The following is a 27,284-nucleotide window of genomic DNA, read 5'->3' as shown; positions in this document are numbered from 1 at the left end:
GAAAGAATTGCGTCAGGAATGAGACTTGGGGCCAGGGTAAGCTGCAGTTCAAGCTCATATGCACACGTTTATTACTTCTGGGGAACTTATCCTCCAAGCACTGCTAAGGTACAAATACGTTAAGACTAAAATATTGTTTTATTCTGTATCTGTAGTTCAGTATTCTGTCAGCAAGCTGTGTGATGTGCTCTAAATCTCGTCTCCACATTGGCTTCCAGTTTACACAGCAATAAAACAGTGTCATTACATGTCACGTGGAAGAGTGCAGAGAATGTGAATTATGTGTCATTGCAACAAGGATCACATAATTCTTAACAATTAAGGACAAACTATTTTGTTACATGGACCACAACTTTAGCTCTGGTTTTGTAAAGGAAACTCAATCAGTACACTTAACTATCCCTGCAGACCATTCTTTAAAAAAAATAAATAAATACTTCTATAAAATAAATGCATTTAAAATTGTAGGCTTCAGAACAACAATACAAATGTAAGACAGTTGTCTGGCTATATTGGATCCAAAATGATATGTGGTCGATTTCACAGACCCCAATTTAGCACTAATGTTATATTTGAGAAGATAGTACACAATTAATGCTATTCAGGGTCTGTGAAATCACCCAGAGATTTCTAAAGACAATTTCCAATTTCAGATGTCAATTATTATTCTGCTATATATTAAAAAAATAAAAATAATAATAATATATTAAATTTCAAATTGGATTGATATTTTACATCTCCTCAGCATATTCCTATCAATATGAACAGTATTGCTTATTTTTTATTATGTATTTCTGGAATTAAATAAGAACTGATTTATTATTTGGAAGCTGTCTAGCAACATAACACCAGAATATTATTTTCATAGAAACAGATTTATCACCAGTTAATAAATATGGGAGAGGATGGATTTGTAGGTAAAAGTTATTTTCTTTATTGTGCTATCATCAACATATTGTCTTTCTTCCGAGCATTTTGATAATTCTTTGGTCTCTACAAAGCATTGCAAATCTGTAAAAACTAAATTAATTATGAATACAAATAGCATAGCATCCCGGTCAAGGCTGGTCAGCGGCAGTAATAGTAGACCCGGACACTGGAGACAGGCATTTTATTATTTCTCATACAAAACAAATTGCTTGAATTTGTTTGTTTAAAACAGCACCCAAGCTTCAGCGATCTCTGTGCATAACAAATACTGCCTGCAGCTCTCAAAACAACTCAGGCTGGGCAACACCTTCTGTCAGCTATCTCCCCTAAACAAACATGTTATTTGATTTTATGTAGCATGCAGCCAGGGGTTAATTGACAAACAATAAATCAATTACCACCTGGTCTAATTAATTGATTAATCACTATGTGGCTGTGTAAACGATGGCCATCTTGGCTCCAGACTGTTCATCCACTTTTGATAGCAAGATGGCTGCGAGCCACAAAAAAATCAATAACTTCAAAAGCATTAATACATTCTAAGATAAAATAAAGAAAAAAGTTCATATAATTAGGCTTCCAGGCCCATAGTGCTGGGAAGCATATTGTTATTGCTGGGATTATTGTTGTTGTTGTTGTTATTCTTTTCGCCAAAAGTTGCTCAAACACACGAAATTGGGTAGGATGGTAGATACTTATGGGAAGTTAGTAAATGTTACTTGAACATATGTCGTAGGTCACATGGTTTGGCCACAATATTGGATTGATAAAAAAAAAAAAAACATTTTGACTAAATGTAAAAAGTTGGTCTTTTGAAAACCACTTACTGTAGAGTGCTGAACGTGGGTATACTTGTTGGGGGATAGTCCAAGATTAACTGGTGTTCGCAAAAAAAGTGATAGGTTGTTTGGTATGACGGCCATGTGCATGACATCATAATCACACGGTACAGACGTCATAATCACAAACTACAAAGACTCGCAAACCGCAAGTCCAATTGAACCAAAAAGTTGGCACACATTATCCTAGTGTGGTTGTCTTTAAACGTTGTTCAAGGGACGTTGCTACAGTAAAAAACATGGCTGCCACATTGGATGACATCATCAACTTAACAAACTGGCTAATAACTCCTTGTACAGTGCAGATTGGGCCATTGTTACTATGGAACACATATAGTAACCCATGTAGGCATTTTGAACTATTTGTCAAAGTGTGTGGTACTGGTACTGTTACTGTTACTGGTACTGGAAGCTGTAAAGTTGCTGGCAACTCTACTTTATCTTGTTATAGGTGTATTGCCAGAGAAGTAGGTAGGCAGCTGGTTAAGACTCACAATTATTTTTTATAAAAGCATCAGGGTTTTTATGTTAATGGTATTATAAATAAAATTGAAGAAAAACAGTCTTTCCACTAATGATTTCTTAATGCAGTCAGCTGTGACTTACAAATGGTATAATTAACTTGTTTGTAAACCAAGTGCAAAGCTATAATTTTTCCAGTTTTCTCTGAATAATAATAATAATAATAATAATAATAATAATAATAATAATAATAATAATAATTATTATTATTATTGTTATTATTTATGTATTTATGTATTTATTTATTTATTTAAGTAAAAAAAAAAAAAAAAAAAAAAAAACTACAATAAGTTTCCCTATAAATTAGCCATGCTAATAACCTCCTTTATTTGAAAATAAGTAATAAAAAACACTTCCACAGCATGTTTGGTTGTAAATTGTGTTCATACCTAAGGGGCCGGTGAAAAATAATGGTGTTTTATAACTTCCCCATAGGGGTCCAAGGATGTACAGCACAATCTGTAATTGTCCTATATTTTAAAGACTCAAAGCTGTAAATGTCAAACACACAGCTTTGTGTGGAGCAGTGGCAATGTTTGAATCACCAGGAGCTTTGGAGTTGCTCAGCAGCACAGAAAATGTTTGTTTAATCCTTATAGTGGTTGCCCTACAGGTGATGTTTGTAATATACTTCAAATGTCAGGCCTGTATAGTGTTTTTAACCAGGTCACAAATCTGCATATGGTTACATAAACTAAATTGTGGTTTGGAATTCACAGTTAGCATGTACTCAGGGAGGCACACAGTCATGGGCACTGTGCCTTCTGGCCATAAAGACAAGGTTTTGGTTCTCAAAAATATTAGAGTAGCAGAAGCGTGGCAGTGTGCACTTGCCAGTGACCTGTTTCATTTTTTGGTGCAATTCAAAATCTTTGTACCACACAGATATAAATCTGCCAACGTTTTTATCTTACCTGAGTCACCTGTTCCACAACGGTCTTGCGCTAGCCTCCATCAAGGTGCATATAGCTGCAATATCTAGTGTTTTACTGGGGTGGGAAGATCACCTGGTAGGTTCTCACCCTGCGGTGTCCAGATTTCTCTGGGGAGGTTAACCACTTAAAGCCCCCAAAGAAACATATCTTTCCACAATGGAACCTCAGTCTAGTACTGAATAGACTTATGGGACCACCGTTTGAACCCCTGCAACACGCAACCAGAAATTCCTGACATGGAAGATTGCATTCTTGGTAGCAGTAACGTCAGCAAGAAGGATAGGTGAGCTGCAAGCACTGGCCATTGATGCTTCCCTATTTCCAGATTTTCAGGGACAAGATTGTCTGCAGACTTAATTCTCCATTTCTACCAAAAGTGGTAACAGTTCCATCTAGATCAAATCATTTTTCCTGATTTTTTTTTTTCCCCAAAGCCACACAAATCAAAAATCAAAGGCCAGCCAGCACTTCAGGACAGTTTTTTGTAGCTTCTAACTCGCACGCTCAAGGCAAACCTGCCTCTAAACAGACAATCTCTAGGTGGATTGCATCGAATTTTGGTATAACCTGGACAAGAAACCATCTCCAGGACCTGTAAAAGACCACTCAGTAAGAGGGGTGGCTACTACATAGGCACAATTCATATCTGACCCAATTCAAGGCATTTGCAATGCAGCTACGTGGGCCTCTTCCGAGACCTTCATAAACATTATGACTTAAATGTGTCTTCTTCTTGGCCAACCTTTGTTCACCCAGGCTTCGCGCACTAATATTTAACCTACATCCCTTTGTCACTTCCTGTGGTATAGTTCACTTGGTGTGTGAAGTTCATCATATGAGGTAAGAAGACGAAGATTACCTGTAATATGTTTATTTTTATTTTTTATTTATTTTTTGTAGAATAATAAACTCCACACACCTATATCATGGAGACTGGAAGTTCGTTTGGTGTGTGGAGTTCATCATTCTATGAAGAAACCAAGTAATCTGTCTTCTAGTTACAAATACATTGTGAGTTACTAAAAGAGTACAAGTACAATAAAAAAAAACAGTATCTTATCTTGGAGGGCTTTTTTATGTTTAATTTTTTTTCAATGCACCTTTACAGGTAATATAATCCCAATCATTAGAATCACTGAAAACCAAAGTTGTAAGATACTGTGTGTGTCTATTAATGATTTCCAAATTAACCTTCCATAGTAAAGTGCAAATAATTGGTGACTTCTAGGAAACAATTTGGACAGTCACTTAGCACGTAGTTCTGCAGCTTTGATTTAATTATACTGTAGTTAACCACTCAACCATGGGTTAGCCAAACATGTTGGGTCAGTTTATACAGAACAGATTGAATAACCAGACAGTCAGTTATCGACATTTATGTGGTTAGAATAGATTGGATTTTGTGTTTTATAAATTAGAGTTTTATAAATTGTCCTGTGGTTTTAAATTGAAACTACAAGATTAATTTCACTTTTGACCTGAGCTGTATTTGATGCAGGCCTCTGATGTTGTGTGTTGGAACCCTTGGTTTGTCATGCAAACCCACTGTGCCACCTAGCTCACTTTAACCTTAATACACTGTATTGAAAGTAAAATGAGCAATTTAAATAAGTGATAGACTATTAAGGGACATAATTCAAACCAATATTTGCAAATGAGGTCAAACAAAAGCAGAACAAAAATGTAATATCTCCCTATCTGAAGTGGTAACAATGGTAATTACCTTTGATATCTTCAGCCTAGTGAATAGCACTCCACTTTTCCTAGGCACTTTGGCAGGTGCATTATAGAGCACACTCTGCAGTAAATAGATTTCTTCCCAAAGCCTTGTTTCTGTCATCTATCAATTCTGTATTATGTCTAAAGTTTTATAGGCATTGAGGGAGATAGAAATACTTTTGCAAGTGTTTCAGTCATGATGGAAGAGCCAGCAGATCTGACAGACCATGGGTGGAGGGGTAGAGTTAATCTCATGACTAATGTTTTAAAGGTAACAGTCTAAAAAGTAATTAATCTGTGGGCCATTCAAGAAAATTATTGCTACTATAATTACTAATGTATTGCATAAGTCAAATAATGAACCTGCTTGCATAGCCAAAAAATTACCCAGATATGTTTTGGCATTGTACCTTAGAAATCATTTGGGTCATTTATTGGGGACTATTTAAACTGTATTGTGTGAGTCATATAAACAAGTGCTATGCCTATTGATTTTATAGAAAGGCTATACTGTGTCCTTATCCTTCCGTAGAAAGGCACTACAACCACTGTCTAATCACCAGATTCTCTATTAACCTGATGAGAAGCTTGTTCCAATATTTTTTTTTTTTTGTGGTTAATCAAATTTGAAGTTTAGGTTATAGTGAAACGTTTTGTAATTGTATTCAGGTATAATCGTTTTATATTTATAAATTGCTTGATACTTCCATAGGCTGTAATTCCTTTTCTACACAGTACAGTTTGCTTATTTCTGCTTCAGTGTGAAAGAAAAATGTACTCCGTTCAGATGTGAATGTATCGAACAGTGAAGCATGCCAAATAGGGTAAAACTCCCAGAAGCCATTGCTACATAAGTGGCAAATCCATGAGTGATTTAAATATTGCAGACTTGGACAGAAGTGTACTCGGTACACATCCAGTGCAAAAGAGAAATTAATTGAGTGTTTCCCTTGGAAAAAGCAGAGTACACTTGGTAAGTGTTCTGTACTCTGTACCTTTTAAAAGCGTACCCAGTGTGAAGGGGTCCTAAAATTCAAGTATTTCAAGCACAACAGGCTACATTTTGCTACTTTAGTTTAAGCTCACGGTGCTGCTTAGTGACTGACAATTGTATGTTTTCAACATATTGTTAACATTCTCTTTCACTTCATGAATGAATAGCTCTTAAAGTATTTATCTCCACATCAGTATTGCTTTTCATTTTATGAATCGCTATTAATTATGACGTATGTACTCTGCAGCTATAGGTGTCCACACATTTAAAATTAGCTTTTGAACAGAAGTCAAGAAGAGCCTCTCGATTGCCTGTATGCACTACATCAAGCTTTTTTGGTGGCACTGTTTTGTAACACCAAGGTTCTGTCTGGACTGTACTGTAGAAGCTATAGATCCTCTAGATTTAAGCGGAAGAGGTCAACATTTTGTGGCTTCATTACTTGTTCTGGGACAAACATAGGTTTTTAATTTTTTTAAAATATTCTTTAAAATTTTTAATAAATATATATTTTTAGCATTGAATTTGGTGGAAAACCAAAGTATAATTCCTACTGTTTTACAGCAAAAAAAAAAAAAGCTCTTGTGAATAAAATATACCTGCTACCCCATCAAATGACTTGTTCAAGAAAGGAGAGGGAGACTGTTTGGTACTGTATAATATCTATTATTTAATTCAGACTTTATTAATAGTTTTCCTTTGTATGATGGCCTTTTGATACAGGCATTTATAAATTATGTTTTTTTTTGCCACTAGATGTATTTCAAACAGTGTTTGTTCGATTTATTAAAATATGTGTTCCAGTTCTAAAGTAATACAGAATTGAATAGGGTATCCCTGTAGTTCATTGTCATAGCTGCATTATTTTGAAACATTTTGAATGTAAAAGAAGAGAACAGCTGAAGAAGAACAAGAAACATTTATGGATTCTCTTTTGAACATGTCCTGAAATGCTTGTGAATTCACATATTTTGAACTCGTTCCAAATCATTTCACATCTTAGCAATTCAATTAACTTGTGCAGAATCAATGTAAAATATGTCATTGGTAGTATTTTGTATGAACATGTCTTGCAGTTGATCCCTGTCACTGGAAAGCAGAGGGAATTATGACCAAATTAATTAAGCATCTCAGTTAATGGAGACCTGACTTAAGTCACTTTCTGAGTAATAAGTAGTACACTGGTTTATTCCCACGACACATATTTGTGTCACATTGAGTTTAAAGCTGTCCAGAATAACAGAATATGGCTTTTCCAATCAGCTTTCCTATCAGCTACAGTATGCGCTGTATCCAAGAGCCTGGGTCAGAATACTCATTTATAGTTCATGCTTGTGTCATTTATACATCTGTTTAACAAAACTCATTACAGCCAAATTTCAGTTTCACTGAATTGTACTTGATATGTACCTCCAGATCTCTAAGAGCATGACAGTCAGTGTGTGGTTTAATCTGCACATGTACGTATATACGGCTAAAATACTTAATGTACTGTACATCCAAAGATGCAATTTTGGCCTAAGCGAGCAACAAAAGATTTAGACATTTCTTCCCTGGCACCACTTTTCAGTTTAGCCATTCGCTAATTACTAAAACCCATATCGGCCACAGTATGTCATTTAATTTGCTTTTTAGATACTTGATTATTTTAGTACAGTACTTATTGTTTGCAATTTCAAGTTAAATTGTACAGTTTCTTCTAGTTTTATTTTTTCGTTGCGTGAGTTGATTGTGCTTCTCTTTGATTTGCTGTGTATCCACAACCATTCCATTTCTGTAAGAAGATTAGTAAATGTACTGTAATAATACAAGGTAAGTTATAGATTAATGCTGTAATACCTGCACTGTCAAATCCATTACATTATCTGCAACCTGTCTAGCAAAGGTGTTGTAATGTTGTGGTGTTCTCCATTTGCTCAACATTTATTACACAGTAATTTTAAGTAAAGCTAACGCCCTTTAACTATTAGATAATATAAAATGAACTCTGTTTTCTTGTCAGGTGACTCTAGACTCTCCCTTCATTTATATTTATTAAAATGTCTCAATCAATCCTTTTTAGGCTTTGTATCCATTAATCGTTATAAGACCTCAGATTGTTCAAGATGGCCACAGAGATGTTGCATATGTTATTATAACAAATGCACCACTCAAATGATCTAATATGCTAGATTTCTGTTTCCTTTATTATAGTGTGTGTGTGTGTGTCTCTCTCTCTCTCTCTCTCTCTCTCTCTCTCTCTCTCTCTCTCTCTCTCTCTCTCTCTCTCTCTCTCTCTCTCTCTATCTATATATATATATATATATATATATATATATATATAATATATACTATATAGATATAAATTTACATATATACCATCGTTTTTCAATTATTTTCTTTAATCTAGTCTTCATGAATACTGGATGGGCTGGTGTTAAGCAGTGCAGTTGCAGTTGAATTTAGAATGGTTTATATCCTTGTAAACTTGTGAAAGACAAAGAGCTACAGAGATTGTGTACTGAGCCCTATTCATAAACCTTCACTTCCTGATACATTAAAGAAGTGTTTTGCGAGTCTGTTTTGACTAATTCATAAATGTTTGGTTTCCGTGAAACTCTGACTGCTGTGCACTTTCATTCACTACACAGTTCTCAGATGTGCAGCATTGGAATAAGTGCACTTTATAGCATTTCATTAAAACAGTGAATTGTGGGTTAAATAACTTTTGTTTTTCATGCCTTGCTTTCTGATAGCCTTGCACTTCCTTGGTCATTTAACCTGGAGAATGAAATTACCCCGTCCCTTCAACACCCTCTTTCCAAACCAGACTTAAACCAACCATATATTTTACAGCCATTGAGGTTCTTTATCTCCGAAGACAGGTGAAAGAACCTATGAAGTAATAAACCAGCAAATGATAATGTTTTACTTAACTGACTGTAATGTAGTACCAAATACTACATGAAATGAAATTCAAGTTTCTCTCAAAACTGTACATGTGGGCAATGTACAGGGTATCAAATGGAAGTGCACGGCAAGTAAGATTTGAGGAACTATTTCAGACGGAATTCTGTTTATTGGCAAAACTACCATTATTTCAACTAGATATTTTGTCTGCCAGACCTGGGTTAGTGGGTTAGACATTGAGTTTTACATCCAGAGTCAAGCAAATGGCATAATATTATATTGTAGGCTTTAGGCTTATGCTATAAAACTTTGCTGAATAAAGGTCACCAAGTTGCTTGTGTTCCTGACTCATTAATTGTTGACATGTTTATGAACACCTTAAGGTGGTTTCCTATCTATATGGTGTACCTAATGTGTTCTCTCAGTTGTCATGTTGATTTTGACATTAAATATGTAAGGAAGCTCAAAGTATAAAGACTTCCATTCCATAAGTAATTTTATATTTTATTTGAATTTGCACGTTAGTTTAGCAGTATATGTGATACTGTGATTATCGAGCATCGTGATACTAAATGTGGTATCACAGAACACAAAGTGGTACAGTAGAACTAGTTTTAGTGATGGAGGTCCTGTATTCTGCACTATTGCACAGATGGAGCACATAGGTCTTAGTTAATGAAATGTAGCAGATTATGTCTACAAGTTAACCTGAAAAGTTCATTAGTTGTATGTGTGTTTTGTTTTGCTATGAAATAGTTTTTACTGTATAGATGTTGTGCATTAGTGGGGTCTGTGTTTAATTTAATGTCTAGCACATCATATAAAGTGTTAAACAGCAAGATAAAAAAAATGGTTAAGTAAGATTCAGTAAGTAGATTATTGTGGTTAAACACATTTCAAATCACATCCATTAATGCAGACATCCATGTTTTGGAGCAGTGCATTCTCCATAGCACTTAGAAATAATTATTTTAGTATTATGGAGCACCAAATCTGAGATATGCATTAAAGACCCAGCAGCATAATACATACAGGAGAAATTAAATATGTTTCCCTGTTGAGCTTTTAGAGAATTTGTTAAAGTTTGACTGGGTTATCAATAGAAAACATTGGATCTGTTTGTCTAATTATTTCTATTTTATAATGTTGAGTTTCAGTAATGTAAAATAAATAGAGAAACACATGTTTAATGACTCTTGGTCGTAGATCATTTACATGTAACAGTAAACAGCGTTAAGGGCAGTTCACACTATAGCGTTTATTCACTGCGTTTTTTACACCCGATGTTTTGGTGCTGTTTTTGTATTCAGACTTGCGCCTCAAATATCACAGGCAAGATGGGGGAACGTCTGATTTTATAGCGGTGCAGAATATCTTGTTCTTTATGATAAGCAGCACAAGAAATATCTGGATAAAGAATACAAACAGATATTTTGAAAAAATAAGAAATTAAGCACTATTAGTATGTTAAAATAAACACAGTGTTTTTACTACAGGTTTTCGTTAAATGTCCAGGTGTAGCTTCTAGAAAGTGTGTGCCAAGAGATACCGTGACCCATTATTAAATATAGACTGAGCTACAAAACAAAACCACCTATCTAATTATGTCCAGTATCATACACAGGTAAGTGGTATTGTATTTACAGTAGATTAAACTGTTTAAAATTGTTTGTCAATCGTATATGTTAGTATATGTGTATTTTTTCCACAATAATGTAAAACACTATCTGTGCTGCCTGGCGTTACATCTGCATTGACAGTACCATCTACCTGCGTTTACTGTATTATTTGTAAAAGAAACACATCAGGATGCATTGAAATGATTGCGTTTGGTAGTCCTGTCTGTACTTCTAATTTTGTTTAAACAATGGTTGTGTTGCTGATAACATTGTTGAAACTACTTGTTACCCGTAACACAATTTGAGATTATATAAATGTATACAGTATATTTCAGCTCTTGCACATGACAGTGGTACTCCCCTAGGGTTTCACGTTGCTCGATTTTAAAGAACGAATCCACTTTCTTCTCTTTCTTTCTCATCTTTTTCACAGCAATAACCATGCAGCAGCTTGCACCTGATCCATATTACTTTCAGGTTATATCCAAATTTAGCAGGACAGGGTGGTGATTGCTATGTTTTTCGTCCAAAAAATCAAACCTGTTTCGATTTATTTCTTCGCAGTGAATTTCAATTTTTTTAATCGGCGATAACGCTCATGTAAAAGGTAGTATTCAATTCCATAGGTTCGATGTTTTGCTCTAGAAAACTCAGCGAGTAAACAGTATAGTGTGAATAGCCCTTTAATGTTGAAGAAAATAGTCTACCTGAACTTTCCTCTAATATTAGTGTTTGTTCATAGGTAAGTAAAGTGCACATATAAACATTTGGATTGGGCCACCATTTGCCCTGATCACAGCCTTGATAAGATGCGGCTTGGTCTTCATAAGGTACTAAAAGGTGTTTTAAAGGATGTTGATCCACTCAGTTGGTCCAGAGAGGTAGGCATTGAGATCCTGTAATTATTGTGACCATGAAAGATGCCTGAATTGTCTACCATGCTCCTCAAAACGATGGTGCATCATTTTGGCAAGGTGGATTCATGTATTGTCAACTTAAAAGTACCCAGCCATCAGCACCATGGTTCAAGACCAGCATTCTTGGATGGAATTGATATGCCACACCGTCCAAAATGATCTAGGGACCCAGGGTATAATGCCCCACAAGAGAGCGATGCCAGTCGTCATTTAGAAGCTTTAGTATATTATTGATTTGTTGTACCAATGCTTCACCAGTGAAGCAGAGCTGAGGTTAATACAATACCTGTAGAATTCAAACAGAACTAACCATTATGAATTGACCTAGAATTGTCTGCCAAAATTCAGTTGGAACAATGGAATGGAATAATTGAAATAACTCAAAAGAATTTGGAGTGAAGGTTAGGGATAAGGAAATAAAAATATGGCCAGCCTTACTACTTGGCAAAAAATGTCTACTCATTAAAGCAGGGTGAACATATTCCTAGCAATTACTACCATGCTTTTTTCTTATGTATTAGAAAATGAAACAGTGTCCAGATGAAAAATTGTGTAGTACTACACTTGAGAGATAAGACATACTGTACTCGCAATGAACAATAGATTTAATGCACCAAGTTGCTTACAATGCAGGCAGCTCTTTTCTGCTGTTTACTTTAACTCAGCTTTACAAAGACAGTGCATGCTTGTACTGCAGCTGTTAGGCAAAGTGTATTTTTACAGCATCACTTTGTCAAGTAGCACTTTCTGACTCAAAGGAAATGATGCCCCTTACAAAGTAATTTCAATAAAACTTAATGATGTAAATTACAGCTGTTTTGTTACAAGAAAATGTGGTTTAAACCACTATCTAAGCTTTATTGCAATGTCAATAAAAGTGTCCTAAACATTGAAGGTTGGGTTGTTGACAATTAACCACCCAATAATTTTACTACTGTACTGTAAAAGTCCATTGAATACCAGCACAATTTTTGCAGCCGCACTGTAATTGTTTTCAAAAATTAAATGATCCCTTGTTGTTGTTGTTGTTGTTGTTGTTGTTTGGTTGTAAGCTAGTTTCTTTGGGGAAGTTGCTTCCTGGTAGGTAGCAGAACAAACGGCAACACTCTATGGCAGTGGCGTTAGTTTTCAAGTTTTAACAAAAAAAGTCCTGATTTAGCTAAGTACATAAATGTTAACAAACACATTCTTAAAAGATGGAATGAAGCGAGAAAATATATAAATAAATGTGTTTTATTTGTATTCACGCTGTTCATGTCTCAATGGACCAATCAGAAATTAGGTCAAAGGTAGAGGCTGTCACTGTCTTGCTCACACAGAGATTACCACAGAAATAAAAAAAAGGACATCAGTGAGAATTTAATTATTAAAATGTCCGTGGTTACAAAGACAATAAAAAAAAAGGATGCCACATTGCAAGAAATAGCAGAACAATTCGAAATTGATGGTATGTTTGTCTCTCGTCATTTCACCTTAATTTTAGTCAAAGTGACAGAGAGCACCACACACTGGTTTCATATTTCTGTAAAATTCTTGTTTTAATAATTTTTGACCAACGTCGTAACCAGAGCTGGCATTCTACCGAAGTCAAACTTAGGTTTCAAGCTGTAGCTGGCAGTATTTATATGACTGCTTGGTATTTACTATCATCCTTCAAATCTATGTTACGCTGCAAACCAACAGAGAAAATTATTACTTTGATGCAACAAAATTTATGCTCAAAAGAGTGGGGCAGCATTTAAAAAGTTTGCACACCACTGCTTTATGGGTCGAACAAAACTAAGGTGATGGCTATGTTTGTTTTGTGATGTGGTCTTTTTTTCTGTAAGCCCACAAGAATAAAATGGAATTAATTTCAGTCACTAACCAAAATGAAATTACATTATAAAGACTCCCATCTGTCCACATAATCGACCCAACATTTTTAATTCCCCTTGGCTAAATTGGTTCTGTATACCATAGTAACTAAAACTAATGTTTTGTTTATTCTTATTTACAGCTGTCCCTTTTCCTCCAAGTCACCTGCTGACAGCGAAGGAGGTGTTTGACACTGATGGGAAGCCCAGAGTGGATGTCTTAAAGGCTCACCTGACAAAGGAAGGTCGGCTGGAGGAGAGCGTGGCCTTGAGACTCATCACAGAAGGAGCAGCCATACTTCGGGCTGAAAAGAACTTGCTAGATATCGAGGCTCCTGTGACAGGTAAGGGAGCATACCGTGAAGGGTCTGGTTAAGTAAAAGAATATCTGATAGTAGCTGAACTCTACCTAAAGCTCGGCAGTAAGTAGGTTTGTTATTGAGAAGGTTTTGAGTTCAATCCTCACTATTGTCACTCTTCAACCTTCCAAGTGATGGATAATCATTGCAAAATGATTACTGTCTTACCCCCTGTTAGTTTGACCTGCTATACAGTTTGAAGTCTGACTGGTTGTGTGCTGTATAGCGGTTGATTAGAGGTGGTTTTGCTTTCTATCACAGTATTGGAGTAAAACTGTGGTTATTGTAACAATGGATCATTCTTATTCACAAAAAATGCACTTTTCTGAATTGTAAAAAATGGAATTTGATATCTAACTTCAATTAAGCAGATGTTTAACTGAAACAACAAACATTGCGTGTACTTTATTTATACAGATACCCGTCTTTCTTTGTTAGGCATTTATTTCCTAGACTTGTTAGCTGGGTTTCAAGCTAACAAATACCACTCTTATTAATGTTAATTTTGATAAACTGAACTCCTGTAGACAGAATATTGAAATTGTAAATGGATTAGAAAAAACAAACATAGCTGAAATGCTCACCTGATAAAGGAATGCCGGAAATTATGCCAGTACTTTGAGGTAAATGGCCTTAGTGACAGCTGACATAATTGGGTTCACACAGTGCTGCTTACCTTTTAAAAACAGAAGTATTGGCATTGGGAACAGTATATAAACAAAACTTCCATGTAATCCAAACCAAATGTTCTAAGATAAAGTTAACATTTTAACAAATGTATTTTGTGTCGGTTCCTTAACCTTTAGATAATTTATATGAGAGAAGGTAATTTTATCGGAAAAATAATGCGAGTGAAGGCAGGACCTGCGCTGGTAGCCAGTCAGTTGTCCATCGTTGCTTAGCCCTATTGTCTATTCACCACCTTATTGAAAGTTACACGTAATAGTAACATTTGATAGTTGTGTTTTAAGTTCTGCTAAAAATTCTAGCAAGTGCAGTTAAGCTGGTGACCCGTGTAAGTGACCAGTTTAAAGTACAAAGAGCTAAACAAAATATTATCATTAATGTTGATCTAATATGTACAGTAGTGCCGTCATTCCTAGATCTCACATTTCTTATGTGAAAGATACACAAATTATGTTAAACGTGTCTTTGATTTTTAAGGGGTATTTTTTGTTCATAGTATTTGTCAATAAAAAATTGCTGCACTTCTTGTGGAAGGAATGCAGCTCTCCTGAGCTTATTTTTTAAAATGTATATTTCTCCAGAAAAAAAAAAAACAACAAAAAGAAAACTCTGAAACTTTCTAAGTGTTATTCATTTATTTTCTTTCAAGGAAATCATAATATCAGAAGATTCATGCATTGGCTGTCATTTGAGTATCAACCACCTCTTTTCCTTTTGTCAGCTTAATTCCTTCATGCAGCCTCTTGAAGTTGACGTGTACCATTAGAAGTATTTGAAAACGGTGTACTTTTAATTAGCGGGGTTCTGAAAAATTATAACGTTACACGCCCCCAGGTGTTGCTACAACTGTAAGTAACGTACCTGTAATTTTTCTTTTCATTGTTAACATCCTGACAGCTTTTACACTTTTAAAGTCTGTTTAAAAGCTCTTTTCAAATTGGCCACTTTAGTGCACTGATAGTGTAAAGATTATTGCCCACATTGTCAAACAGGTAACACAGCAGTAACGATCCATGATGTGGTCCAAAACAAAAAAAACAGAGCACTTGTTATGTTTGTTTGTGTTTTTAAATTGCTCTTCCTGCAGTGATTTAGAGCAGGGTTTCTTAATCCTGGTCCTGGGGACCCCTGTGTCTGCTGGTTTTCATTCCAACTTCTAAGCTTATTTGATCTAACAATTTGCTTAAAGGGTACATAATGACCTTTTTATTTTATTGTGATACGTGTTCCCATGTGTTGCTACAACTGGTTACGAAAGGTGTGTGGTGTTTACAATTATTATTATTATTATTATTATTTTATTATTATTATTATTATTATTATTATTATTATTATTATTTTTTATTATTTTACATTTAACCGTTAAAACAATGCACACACCTTACGTAAACAGTTGCAGCACAACACATGGGGACATGTAACACAATAAAATAAAAAGGTCCTTATGTACCCTTTTAATTAGACTTTTTTAAAATTCTTCTCATCTCTTAGAATGTTGCAGATTTCAAGTTACTTATAAAATTGTATAGTTAACTTGAAATCTCCAACTGTTTAAAAGCTGAAAACAATTAAACTGATTGAATTAAGCTAATGAATAGTTCAGTTAAGGGTTCAATTAAGTAATTGAGAACTCAGTTGGAATGAAAACCAGCAGACACAGGGGTCCCACAGGACCAGGATTGGGAAACCCTGATTTAGAGAACAGATCTCAAACACCAGTGCACTAGAGCGGAAATTTTGAAAAGAGCTTTGAAACAGACTTTAAATAAAAGCTGTCAGGATGTTAACAATGAAGAGAGAAATTACAGATACATTATTTAAACAGCTGTAGCAACACGTGGGTTCCTATAATGCTATATTTTTTGGAACCCTGCTACTTACTTTTTAAAGGGCAGTGTTGTGTGATGCACTGCTGTTACAGATTCTGACCCTGTCGATGAAATGAGGTTAAAAGCTCTTTAACGATGTTCGCTTGCAATGTGTGGTGGCTGGTTTTGTGTCCAGCCTCTGCCCTGTTACACCAGCAAAACTAGCAGCTCTGACCTGTGCTTCTCATTGCTGACATTTTCCAACAGGTTGTGGATAACAACTACCATTCTGTTTTGTGTTGTTAGCACAGGAAATGCAAATGAGTTTCCTTATTTTCTGAGCAAAGCAGCACATCTAGATTTCCAGCTTGTTAAATAGCTTGGTAAAAGCTCATATCAATCATCTGTAGAAGTTGTACAGTTAAAAGGTGCTAATTGGCCTTCAAAACATGTCAGTCTAATATGGAAAGCATTATGAACTGGAAGGAATGTCTCAATAGATGTAACCAATGTAGAGTGTACAGGGCACCCTGGAGTACCCCGTGCAAATCCGCCATCCTTATCGAATTATTTCTGTTTGGCACAAGGCACAAATACGTACAGCAAAACCATTACATCGTTTTGAAAACTCTAAGCAAAAGGCAGAATTAAAAACAAATGTAAGAAAGTTGTCTGATGTTTTAAATATAAATAAAAATATTGCGTTCACTCACAGTGAAGTTAATAGCAGAGCTTTTCCTATTTTTTTTTTTTTGACTTGCCTGGCAGGTTGTATTACATTTATGTTTTAGCTGCAAGAATCCACCTGCACACAACTTGTTTTTACCAGGTATGCGGGAGCCATGAGGAATATTCTCATAACATAACCCGGGGTATCGCATGGTGTCTCATATATTGTACAATGTTATTATCGTTATCTCTGTTTTTGTCTGTCCATTTTTGTGTGATAGAATGTCGTAAAAAGCCAAGCACTCACTAAGTATCTGCTGTTAAGCTTATATATTTATTATTATAAAATCATTATGAAAAAACAATGAAGCGCATTCACGCAGAAGCATTGAGCCACTGGCCTTCGTCCTTGTGTGAATTCTCTTCATTGTTTTTTCCTAATGATTATAATAATAAATATATAAGCTTAACAGCAGATACTTGGTGAGTGCTTGACTTTTTACGACATTCTGTATATTTACTTGAGCATGTAGCACACTGTCAATACAAGAACATTGCTGTTTTAGCGTGCTCCTATTCTTTCATTTTTGTATGATGGCAGCAGTGCTTGTTTACATGCCAGCCATTTATTGAAATATTGGTCATTGGGTGGCAATGTAGTCATAAGGAGCATGTTAGTTAATTAGTTTTTACATTATTAGCTAATTAAAGTTTTAATAATATCAAAACATACAGGCTTCCTAAAACATCTGTGAGAGCTGCTGGTTGTGGAACACAGTATGTAATCAATGAGACCGTGTCATCACTAGATAATACTGAGGCAGTCACAGAGCATTGGGTATTGACATGCCACATTGACATGCCACATTGACATGCCACACAGACATGCAAATTTAATCACAGCAAAGGTGCTGCCGTTACGGCAGTGGTGCACAAAGTGTGGCGAGTCCATAAGGGGGTGCGACTGTGACTAAAGGGACAGTTCTGGAAAATGTTATTTGTTTGGCATTGTAAGCAGAGGAGGCGGGGAAGCGGAGGGATAGGCTCTCAGAGTGTAAGGGCAGCTCTGCAGCATACAATGCCAAATCAAACACGTCAATGGACAGGGGCTCATTTGCATGTTAGCTTCAGATTTAGCTTGCAAAATAAATATAGTAATCTGACTGCATACATTGCATGTCCGACTGCAGTGGGGCTATAGTAAGGGTGGATATGTAAAAAGGTAGATGAATGAATCCTGTTTTAAATACCATAATACACAGCTGTAACAATTACTATATTCACACAATTATTGTATTCAGCTTTTATTAAGGAGCTCCCCTAAATCCCTTGTTTAGAAAGATACACGGTATTAATGCTGGCAGGAGATCTAGACTGAAGTTTATTTATTTATTTATTTCATTTATATAGCGCTTTTCATACTGAAGTTTCACAAGGCACTGTACATAAATACATACAAGTTCAATAAAATACAAAATATACAAATAATAATAATAAAAATAATCATTAAAAGCTAGCAATTATGTTGCATTAAAACCACTAAGATAAAAAATGCCATTTTATAAAAATACCCACAGACCCCGCTTCCCTAACACATGGAGGTAGAGCAGTCCATAGTTTAGGGGCTGCAAAAGAAAAAGCCCTCCCTCCTGTATTGATTTTATTGACCCTGGAAACAACGAGCAGCCCCGCTTCCTTTGATCTTAGAGTGCGATTTGGGAGATACGCGGTCAGTAGCTCCTGCAAATAACTAGGTGCTGCTCCATTCAAGGCTTTATAGGTCAATATTAAAATAAATTCTGTATTGTACAGGTAGCCAGTGCAAGGAGGATAAAACAGGGTTGATATGCTAGTTTTAGTCAGAATTCTAGCAGCGGTATTCTGAACAAGCTGTAGGCGGGACACCGCACGTTTTGGGATACCAGAGAGGAATGCTTTACAGTAATCAATTGTTGATGAAACAAAGGTATGTGTTAGTCTCTCTGTATCAGATAAGGAGATAATAGGTCTCAGTTTGGCTATGTTTCTCAAGTTATAGAAGGATACTTTGGAAACTTCCCTAATATGAGACTGAAATGATAAATCAGGATCAACGAGAACACCAACATTTTTTTTATTTCAGTTTTAGGATATTATAAAAGACTTGGTTATGGGAGCCTTAAACATAACCTGTTTTATCTGAATTCAACATTAGGAAGTTTTGAGTCATCCAGCACTTGATATCAGCAAGGCAGGCAGCAAATAACACCCTGACAGAAGTATCACCAGGTTTTAAAGACAAATACAGCTGGGTGTCATCTGCATAGCAGTGGAAGTTCACACCATGTTTCATAACCATATCACCCAATGGTAACATTTATAATGAAAATAGCAATGTACCCAGAATAGAACCTTGTGGAACACCGCAGTCAACTTCGGTCAATGCCGATTTTTCCTCCCCAAGAGACAAATTGATTCCTATCAGATAGCTATGACTGAAACCAGGATAAGACAAGGCCAGACAGCCCCACTAAGTATTTGAGCTGATTTAATAAGATGGACTGGTCTACGCTGTCAAAAGGAGCACTTGGATCAAGAAGAATTAGAACTGATGGAAACCCCACGTCAGAGCTTATCAGTAGGTCATTTACAACTTTGACAAGGGCTGTCTCTGTACTATGTGCAGCACATAATCCAGTCTGAAATTTGTCAGATACATTTTAAGAGTTAAAAAAAAAAAAAAAAAAAAAAAACTTTGTACTTGAAATGCAACAACCCCCTCTAAAACCTTGTCTAAGAGTGGAAGATTGGAGATGGGCCTGTAGTTATGAATGAGTTTAGGATCCAAGTGTTTCTTGAGCATTGGCTTTACTATAGCTACCTTAAGTGCTGAGGGAACAATACCGGATAATAATTTTTTAAATGTGGGTAACAATAACTGAGTGTTTTTTAATAATTTTGTAGGAATGGGGTCAAGAGAACATGCTGTAGTTCTCATGGGTTGAATTTAATGCGCTCCTCAGGCAGGCAGGATTTATTTGCATATCAACACACTGAACAGCTCACGTGGCACGACCAGCAATGGCAGTGCATGGATCACATACAACACATACAACAAAAAGGATCATTACAGAAGGAAACATGGCCAGCAATAGTTTATTCACAGCGCTGCCAGCCATTTTATGGACACCTTGACAAGGTTGTTTAATCAAAATCTCCAGTGCTATTGTTATTCTGTCATCCTTAACAACTGGACATCTCTCTTCTTGGTCTCAAGTTGTAGTTGTAGTTTTCCTCAGGTCGGATATAATATCAGATTCAAGTAAAGTCATTATTAAGAAAAAAATTAAAGTCGCACAAATTCTAACTGTTCCAAATCCAGTAGGTGCTTCACCAAGCTGTGGTTACAACAGCAATGTCTTCAGAAAGGGACTCCCCATTGTAGTGAGTTGCCATGGTAACAAGCAGCTTTCTGAGGCGCTCAAGGTTTGTTCCTCACACAGCAGTGCGGCAGCACTACATTGTTCCAGCTTTCTGGTGTTGCCCTTTCGCTACTGGTGAAAGCGAGCTGTAGCGTTTAAATAATGCATCTATGGACTTTTAATTTATTTAATATGTACATGCTTAACTCTGCTTTAAATGAGTTTTTATTTCCTCAATTAAATAAAAAAAGAGTATGCAAAATGTTTTTTTTTTTTAGCCTTTGGGAATTCTTGGTGAGGCCATACCTCATTGCCTTGACTGACAAGCCGCCTCTGTACTCCACTGCCACTTGCTTCATTTTCATTCTCTTTCCTGTTCAAAGACCCTGTTTTTGTCTAGCGGTCCATTGCTGATACTTCTCTCTTGGGGCGAACCACGTGGAGTTGCTTCTAACTTGCGGTGACTTGCAGCCTGTGACGTGATTTAGTCACCAGGCTAAATCACATAAAACACGCTGCAACTCACTGCATGCACATTTAGCCACATTTTATACAATGTGCCCGAAGTGTAATTCAGCGGCAGATGCTACGTTCTGCTGAAGATGATTTACTATGTGAAACTGGGGACTTGCCGTGCAAGAAGGCTATTATTATTTTGTTTTCCTGTGGACCCCCATCTGACAACCTCAGGATGTGAACCACTGACATAGAATAACCAAATGTATTTTCATGTGATGTTTTATCTATGCTATAAAAGTTAAATGTAAATAAAATTCATAATGTAACAAAACTATGTAAGACGTATATAAAATATAATTTTATTGCATACTGACCATTTCTAGAATTAAAAAAAACAAAACAGGTGATGTTTACAAGCAGCAGATCCTGTTTCTTAGGTGATCAGTCAAATATATGTCTTTGGCTATCAGTTAACCCTTTCTTATGCAGTGGATCGTGAGATACTTGGAAGTTTTCCTGTGTCTTTAGTTACAAACTTCCTAGGACTTTCTACCAAAATAAATCTGGATGTAACGCTGAACTGATGTAACATAATCATCTCAAGTCTTTTATATTATTACATTGACTTTTATAGATTTATAAGCATGCCGGGCAGTTCAAGTGTGGCTCCTGGTGAAATGCTGGGTGACGCATGTGATATGAAAAAAGGGTGATATTTTAAACCATAAGTTTACTCAATTATGTGAATTCAACAAGCTTGTGTTTTGATTTCTGCAACACATCTACATACTGCCATAGACATGTATTAACCTTTGCAAACATATTGGTGTTATTTAACTCTATTTCAGATGTGATTAGAAAATGGGCCATATATACTAAATACAAATTTAAAAATAAATCAAGTTAAACCAGAATTCACATTTACTGTTATTTGCCTGAATCTGTAGAGGGAGAGACATCACCAAGGGAGGAAAGCGTCACATTAAATTTAAACATACTATTCATTTCAAGTTGGCTTTTTTTATAATCTAAAACTCATAGAGTGTACCTGCCTGAACCAACAAACAAAAGCTTTAGTCTCTGTGTTCCGTGATGTACGAAGTGATCATTGCATTGTGCACTGACAAACTCCTTGATTTTACTTTCACAGAATAGTATTTTTTTCGTGCAATGCATTCCCTTGCGCCTGTCTGAGGTGAAATGTTTTTGATAACCGTTTTATTATTTAAAAATGTTTACTGTAACAGCAATCTCCTGTTAAAATGAACAAGTTGCTAACAGCAGTCCTCTAAACCGCAGATGAAAAACTGCTTAACCCTGGCCATATTTGTTTGTTTATTTGTTTTGTAATTTGTACATAACCACACATTTCCAGTTATTACGCAGTTGAAGGACAAATGTAAAATTTGAAATTAGAGTAATTTTACAGCAATCGTCATGATCACCATAAATGGTATAATACTCTGCTATAAACCTCTTTTTATTACAGCTGCTTCATCTTGAGCTTGCCGTTTTAATGCCCTCATGTTTATTGGAAGATACAGTTTATAACTGAATATACCCTTGCTCCTGAATCTGCCTTTTACACTATATATTTCACGCGAGTGACGCAACATTTACGCAATAGTACATTCCATTACTATAGCCCTGACCTTGTCTAAAACCAGCACTGAACTATGACATTCTGATTAGTTGTGAAGCTCTAGTCAACATAATATAGAAATGAAAAGATTTTTAAGAAGTTGCCATCCTTATACAAGTTTACCATGGTATTTTTGCACAGTGTTCTTGCCGTTTTTCCATGCTTTTCCTGTGGTTATACTATGCATTTATCATAGGTTACCCATGTTTGCTGTGTGTATTAATATTCTTTATTATACCTTACTATTCTTTGCAATGCTTGCTTGTGCTTTACTATGATTTCGCTATGCTGTATTACACTTTTCTATGTTTCTACTATGTGTATATAAATATCTTTATATTGTGTTTTTGTGATTTCTAAGGACCTAGCATTTTCAACTGATTGTGTTATTAATAGGCTTGGTGGATTTTAACAATATTGACACTAAAAGATTTATTTGGTCAAAAATGATAATAATGTTACTAGTTTCACAGTTTATCCCTTTTCTCTTTTCTCGTATTTGTGGTTTATCATCTCACCAGAACCCTTTAATGGAATTACCTGTTATGCACTGGCGATGCAGTGCTACTATTATAATGCTGCTAATGTACTGGATCTTTTGGTACAGCAATGCGGGTCATTTCTATTGTCTCATGACATTGTGCATATAATGACCTAGTGACTGTTTATTTTGGGGTTCTGCACATTCTAAATTCAGAAAACATACTTTGACCAACCAGTGTGATTAGATTAGATTACTCAAAGGTAATTCAGCCGTACATTTAAACGCTCAGTTGTGTATAAAGATGTACAACCACATCCACACAAAAGAGGTGCACGACTACACATATACAATAATATAACAAAAGAAAGGCAAGGAAATGAGTGACTCAATTCTCTCCCCCGGTTTAGATATTGTAATTGTTTAGCTGCATCAGGATCTATTGTTATACATGTTAGTAGTCCTAAATTGAACTGTACTTTGCTTTACGTATTTAGTGCTTTTTGACCTAATTGTATCCATGCGAATATATAAATATTAGTACACTTTTGTTGAATTCTGAGTGTAGATAAATTATCATGAGACTACAACAATTATTCCCCAACACAGTATTTCGTATGCCTTCTATATTTAAATCAGATCTCCAAAGGCATTAAGGGAAAATACATTTTTCCAGAAAATGGCACCCTTAACTGATTGTCAGCTGTTGTGTGTTCCATTCCAGCAACATGATGGACAGAAATAGGACTCATACCCATAAACTCGGAATTGCATTTGAAGAAGCAGAAGATTTTGACCAGCAGGAATAAATACCCTTGGTATCCAATTGCCATTAACCCTGACTTCATTGCCCTGAATTGTGTTTCCTAGTAAAGAAGAAAATTCTCCATTAAACATATTGAACTGGTTTTCTAAATTCAAATTATTCTGTGGTAGAAAACTATTCAAATGGAGTATTATTTAAATGCTTATAAATGGACCTGTGACCAATGTAATTTGAGCAGCTTTAAGAGTTTAATCATTATTCTGCAAACACTTCATACTTTTGGTCCTGTAATTTGTTATTGCTTTACAGCAGTAGAAGACTTGTTAGACAAGCTACAGTCTGCTGAGAATGGAATTTTCATTGTGAACTATTCCTCTGACTCACAGCTGACCTCGAGTTTCAATAGTGCGATGTTATACAACTTGTACTGTTTTGTTTTTTGGAAAATGTAATTCTTAACTCTAGGGTGATCCATAGCCTTTGTGTGATATTTGTCAATGTTAAAGATCTTCTTGAAAACATAACAGTAATCTTAGGTAGACAAATGAACCTTCCTTAATTATTTTCACTTACAATAGACTACCACTACATTATGCCTTTTTATAATTAATTAGACAGTGGGCATCCCTAAATATGCTAGCAAAACTCCAGGGCAGCTTTGAAACTACATTAACCAGCTATAGACTAAAGAAGAAAGATACAAAATAAATACTTCGATTTCTGTGGCAGCTGTTTTTCATTTAAAGTCTTACTTATTTTACTGGACAAGTTTATTAAGTGTAGCGATTCTGATGTCGCAGTGCAGAGTAACCAAATTACAAAGCACAGTTTAATTTGTAGGAGCGGTAGCATGTTGGCACGTTAAGGAATTCCTTTTGTGCTTTGAGGGAAACTTAATAGAAATAATTACATCTAATCATCCTTGGAGATACAAAAAAAAAGATATACTCTTCATACTGGCTTATGAGATGACCAGTGAAACGTTCCTGTTACAGCTGTAAATCCAGAGGGCCACCATTTAAAATTGAAACATTTCTGAAATAGCATTCTAAAATTGTACAAAGTCGTTGTAAGCACCCTTTTTAATGCAATACGCATTTAATTATTGGTACTTTGTTCTGATGCGTGCTATATGAAATATTAACAAAGCCCCTCCCAAATTACCATGAAATGACACCACTGGCACGACACTTAGAAGTGTGCTGTAAACCCTTCTCAAAATAAAAAGGACAGTGTGGCAGGCTGGCGAGTGGATAGAGGCCCAGAGACAGACTGCAGTTCAAAAAAATAACTATTTTATTATAAATAAACACAAAAATGAAAGGGCACAAGGGCCAAAACAAAGCAATTTAAACACAAAGAAAGACAAAAAGCAAAATTTACAAAAATAACAATTTCCAGGCTGGGCAATGCCTTCACTGGATTCAAACTTTCCAAACAACCAAAAAAAAACCAACCTGCTTCCTCAGCTCCCTCTCTCCAAATGAGAAGCAGAGGCCTCCTTTTATGTCAGGTGGCTGGGTGCTGATTGATCGTTAATTAAACTAATAATCTAATCAACCCCAGCCACCTGAACACAATGAACCAAGGCAGGTAGGGGAAGTTAACCCCATCCCTGCCAATTTAAAAAGGGCAGAGCTTTGCTCTTCCACACACCTCCCCCCATGTACAACGTACACCGGCCGCAATCGGCCAACTCCCCCCTTCCCCCCAAGAGTCCAATTATGTCCCTTGGGTGGGCTGTTATGGTGGGTGGTGATGGGCGGGGTTGATGTCGGAGCCCCCAAGCATTCTTTGGTTGAGGGGGCCCCGAATCTCCAAGGTAGCACGGCGACGGCGGCCCGGCTCTCTCTGGTGGCGGAGGCGGTGACGGCGGCTCGGCTCCCTCTAGTGGCGGAGGCGGCCCGGCTCCCTCTAGTGGCGGAGGCGGCCCGGCTCCCTCTAGTGGCGGAGGCGGCCCGGCTCCCTCTAGTGGCGGAGGCGGCGGGCGGCCCGGCTCCCTCTGGTGGCGGAGGCGGCGACGGCGGCCCCCTCGGCAACCCTAGAAAACAAAAAGGAGACACCAGCAGTCCCAAGCGATGCGGAGCAGCAGGCAACCCCAGGCGATCCAAATGTGTCATCCCTGAGCGGAGCGGGTGTGGCATCCCTGGGCGGTGCAAGGCAGGCATCCTTGGGCCATAGCTCCTCCCCTCTGGGCTCTGAGAGCGGCGGCGGCTCCTGCCTCTCGGGCTCTGAAAGCGGCGGCGGCTCCTCCCTCTCGGGCTCCGAAAGCGGCGGCGGCGGCTCCTCCCTCTCGGGCTCCGAAAGCGGCGGCGGCGGCGCCTCCCTCCTCTCGGGCTCCGAGAGCGGCGGCGGCGGCGGCTCCTCACCCCTCTCGGGCTCCGAGAGCGGCGGCGGCTCCTCACCCCTCTCTGGCTCTGGGGACAACGGCGGCTCCTCAACCCTTTCTGGCTCTAGGAGCGACGGCGGCTCCTCACCCCTCTCTGGCTCTGGGAGCGACGGCGGCTCCTCACCCCTCTCTGGCTCTGGGAGCGACGGCGGCTCCTCACCCCTCTCTGGCTCTGGGAGCGACGGCGGGGAATGCCTTCACTGGATTCAAACTTTCCAAACAACCAAAAAAAAACCAACCTGCTTCCTCAGCTCCCTCTCTCCAAATGAGAAGCAGAGGCCTCCTTTTATGTCAGGTGGCTGGGCGCTGATTGATCGTTAATTAAACTAATAATCTAATCAACCCCAGCCACCTGAACACAATGAACCAAGGCAGGTAGGGGAAGTTAACCCCATCCCTGCCAATTTAAAAAGGGCAGAGCTTTGCTCTTCCACAGACAGGGTAAAGAAATCTTTTAATTCAGGAATCGTAGCGTGACGGTCATAGCGTACTACTATTTGCTCGAGATACTTATTGAATCAAACAACAGTCCAGATCCGTGACTTTTAACACATAATCGTTTTTTTTTATGGTTATTGCCCTGTGTTGAGTGCACTCATTTCTCTTATGAGTGAATTCCTAAGGTTTGATAGATAAAGCTGATGGGTCATTACATGCTATATCTTGACTACTGTCAAGAGGTACAGTCCAAAACACATTCTACTTTGCAAAATACATTCCACTTTCATACCTGCCAAACTTTTGAATTTTTTTATTTTTTTCGTGCTGTGGTGGGAGCTGAATTAAGATATCTACAATAGCAGGAGTCTCATTGGGAGACAAGAGAATCATGCCATAAATCGGGTGTGCACTCTGGGTAATTTAACGGGGTACCTGTTTTTTTTTTTTGTTTTTTTTTCTATTTTGTATTTCTTTCTATTTTTTGGTTTGTTTGTTTTTTGCAATATGGCAATATGGTGATTACTTAACCCTCTATCTTCATCAATACCAATCACATATGGACAATTGAGAAATATAATATATATATATATATATATATATATATATATATATATATATATACACACACACATACTGCAATCCACCTTGTTGACTGAAGGTTTACTGATAAACAGCTGTGTTCTAAAGTCAAGCTGTTTACTCGCCCAGGCTAGTAGGGTCGACCCCTGCCTCTCACTCAGTAAGTGCGTGTTAAAAGAGCGACAGACCCTCAGCTCTTTATTGTATTGTATTGTACAATAAATAATACAGTTTTACTTTGTTCAAAATAGGTAAGAATAGAGAAGAATCAACAGCAATTTACCTAGACTAGTCTGAGTCCATGTAGTCTGAACAGATTTATAATCTAAACCAGAAAAGTGTCGAAAATGCAGGATGAAAGCAAAAATTAAATATCAAAATTC

At 36.9% G+C, this 27,284-nt stretch overlaps 1 protein-coding gene across 3 annotated transcripts in view; it reads left to right on the top strand.

Annotated features, from left to right (window-relative positions):
- LOC121296291 (serine/threonine-protein phosphatase 2B catalytic subunit alpha isoform) overlaps positions 1–27,284 on the top strand; it is a 149,194-nt gene that overhangs the window by 59,190 nt on the left and 62,720 nt on the right. For all 3 annotated transcript variants that reach the window (XM_041221694.1, XM_041221684.1, XM_041221676.1), the window contains exon 2: positions 13,364–13,564. In XM_041221694.1, coding sequence (XP_041077628.1) covers positions 13,364–13,564 — 201 coding nt within the window. The remainder of the gene's footprint in view (positions 1–13,363; positions 13,565–27,284) is intronic.

The sequence above is a fragment of the Polyodon spathula genome, chromosome 2 (genome assembly GCF_017654505.1).
Source record: "Polyodon spathula isolate WHYD16114869_AA chromosome 2, ASM1765450v1, whole genome shotgun sequence".
Lineage (NCBI taxonomy): Eukaryota > Metazoa > Chordata > Actinopteri > Acipenseriformes > Polyodontidae > Polyodon > Polyodon spathula.
Note: the sequence above shows the minus strand (reverse complement) of the source record. Positions and strands in the feature narration are given on the sequence as shown.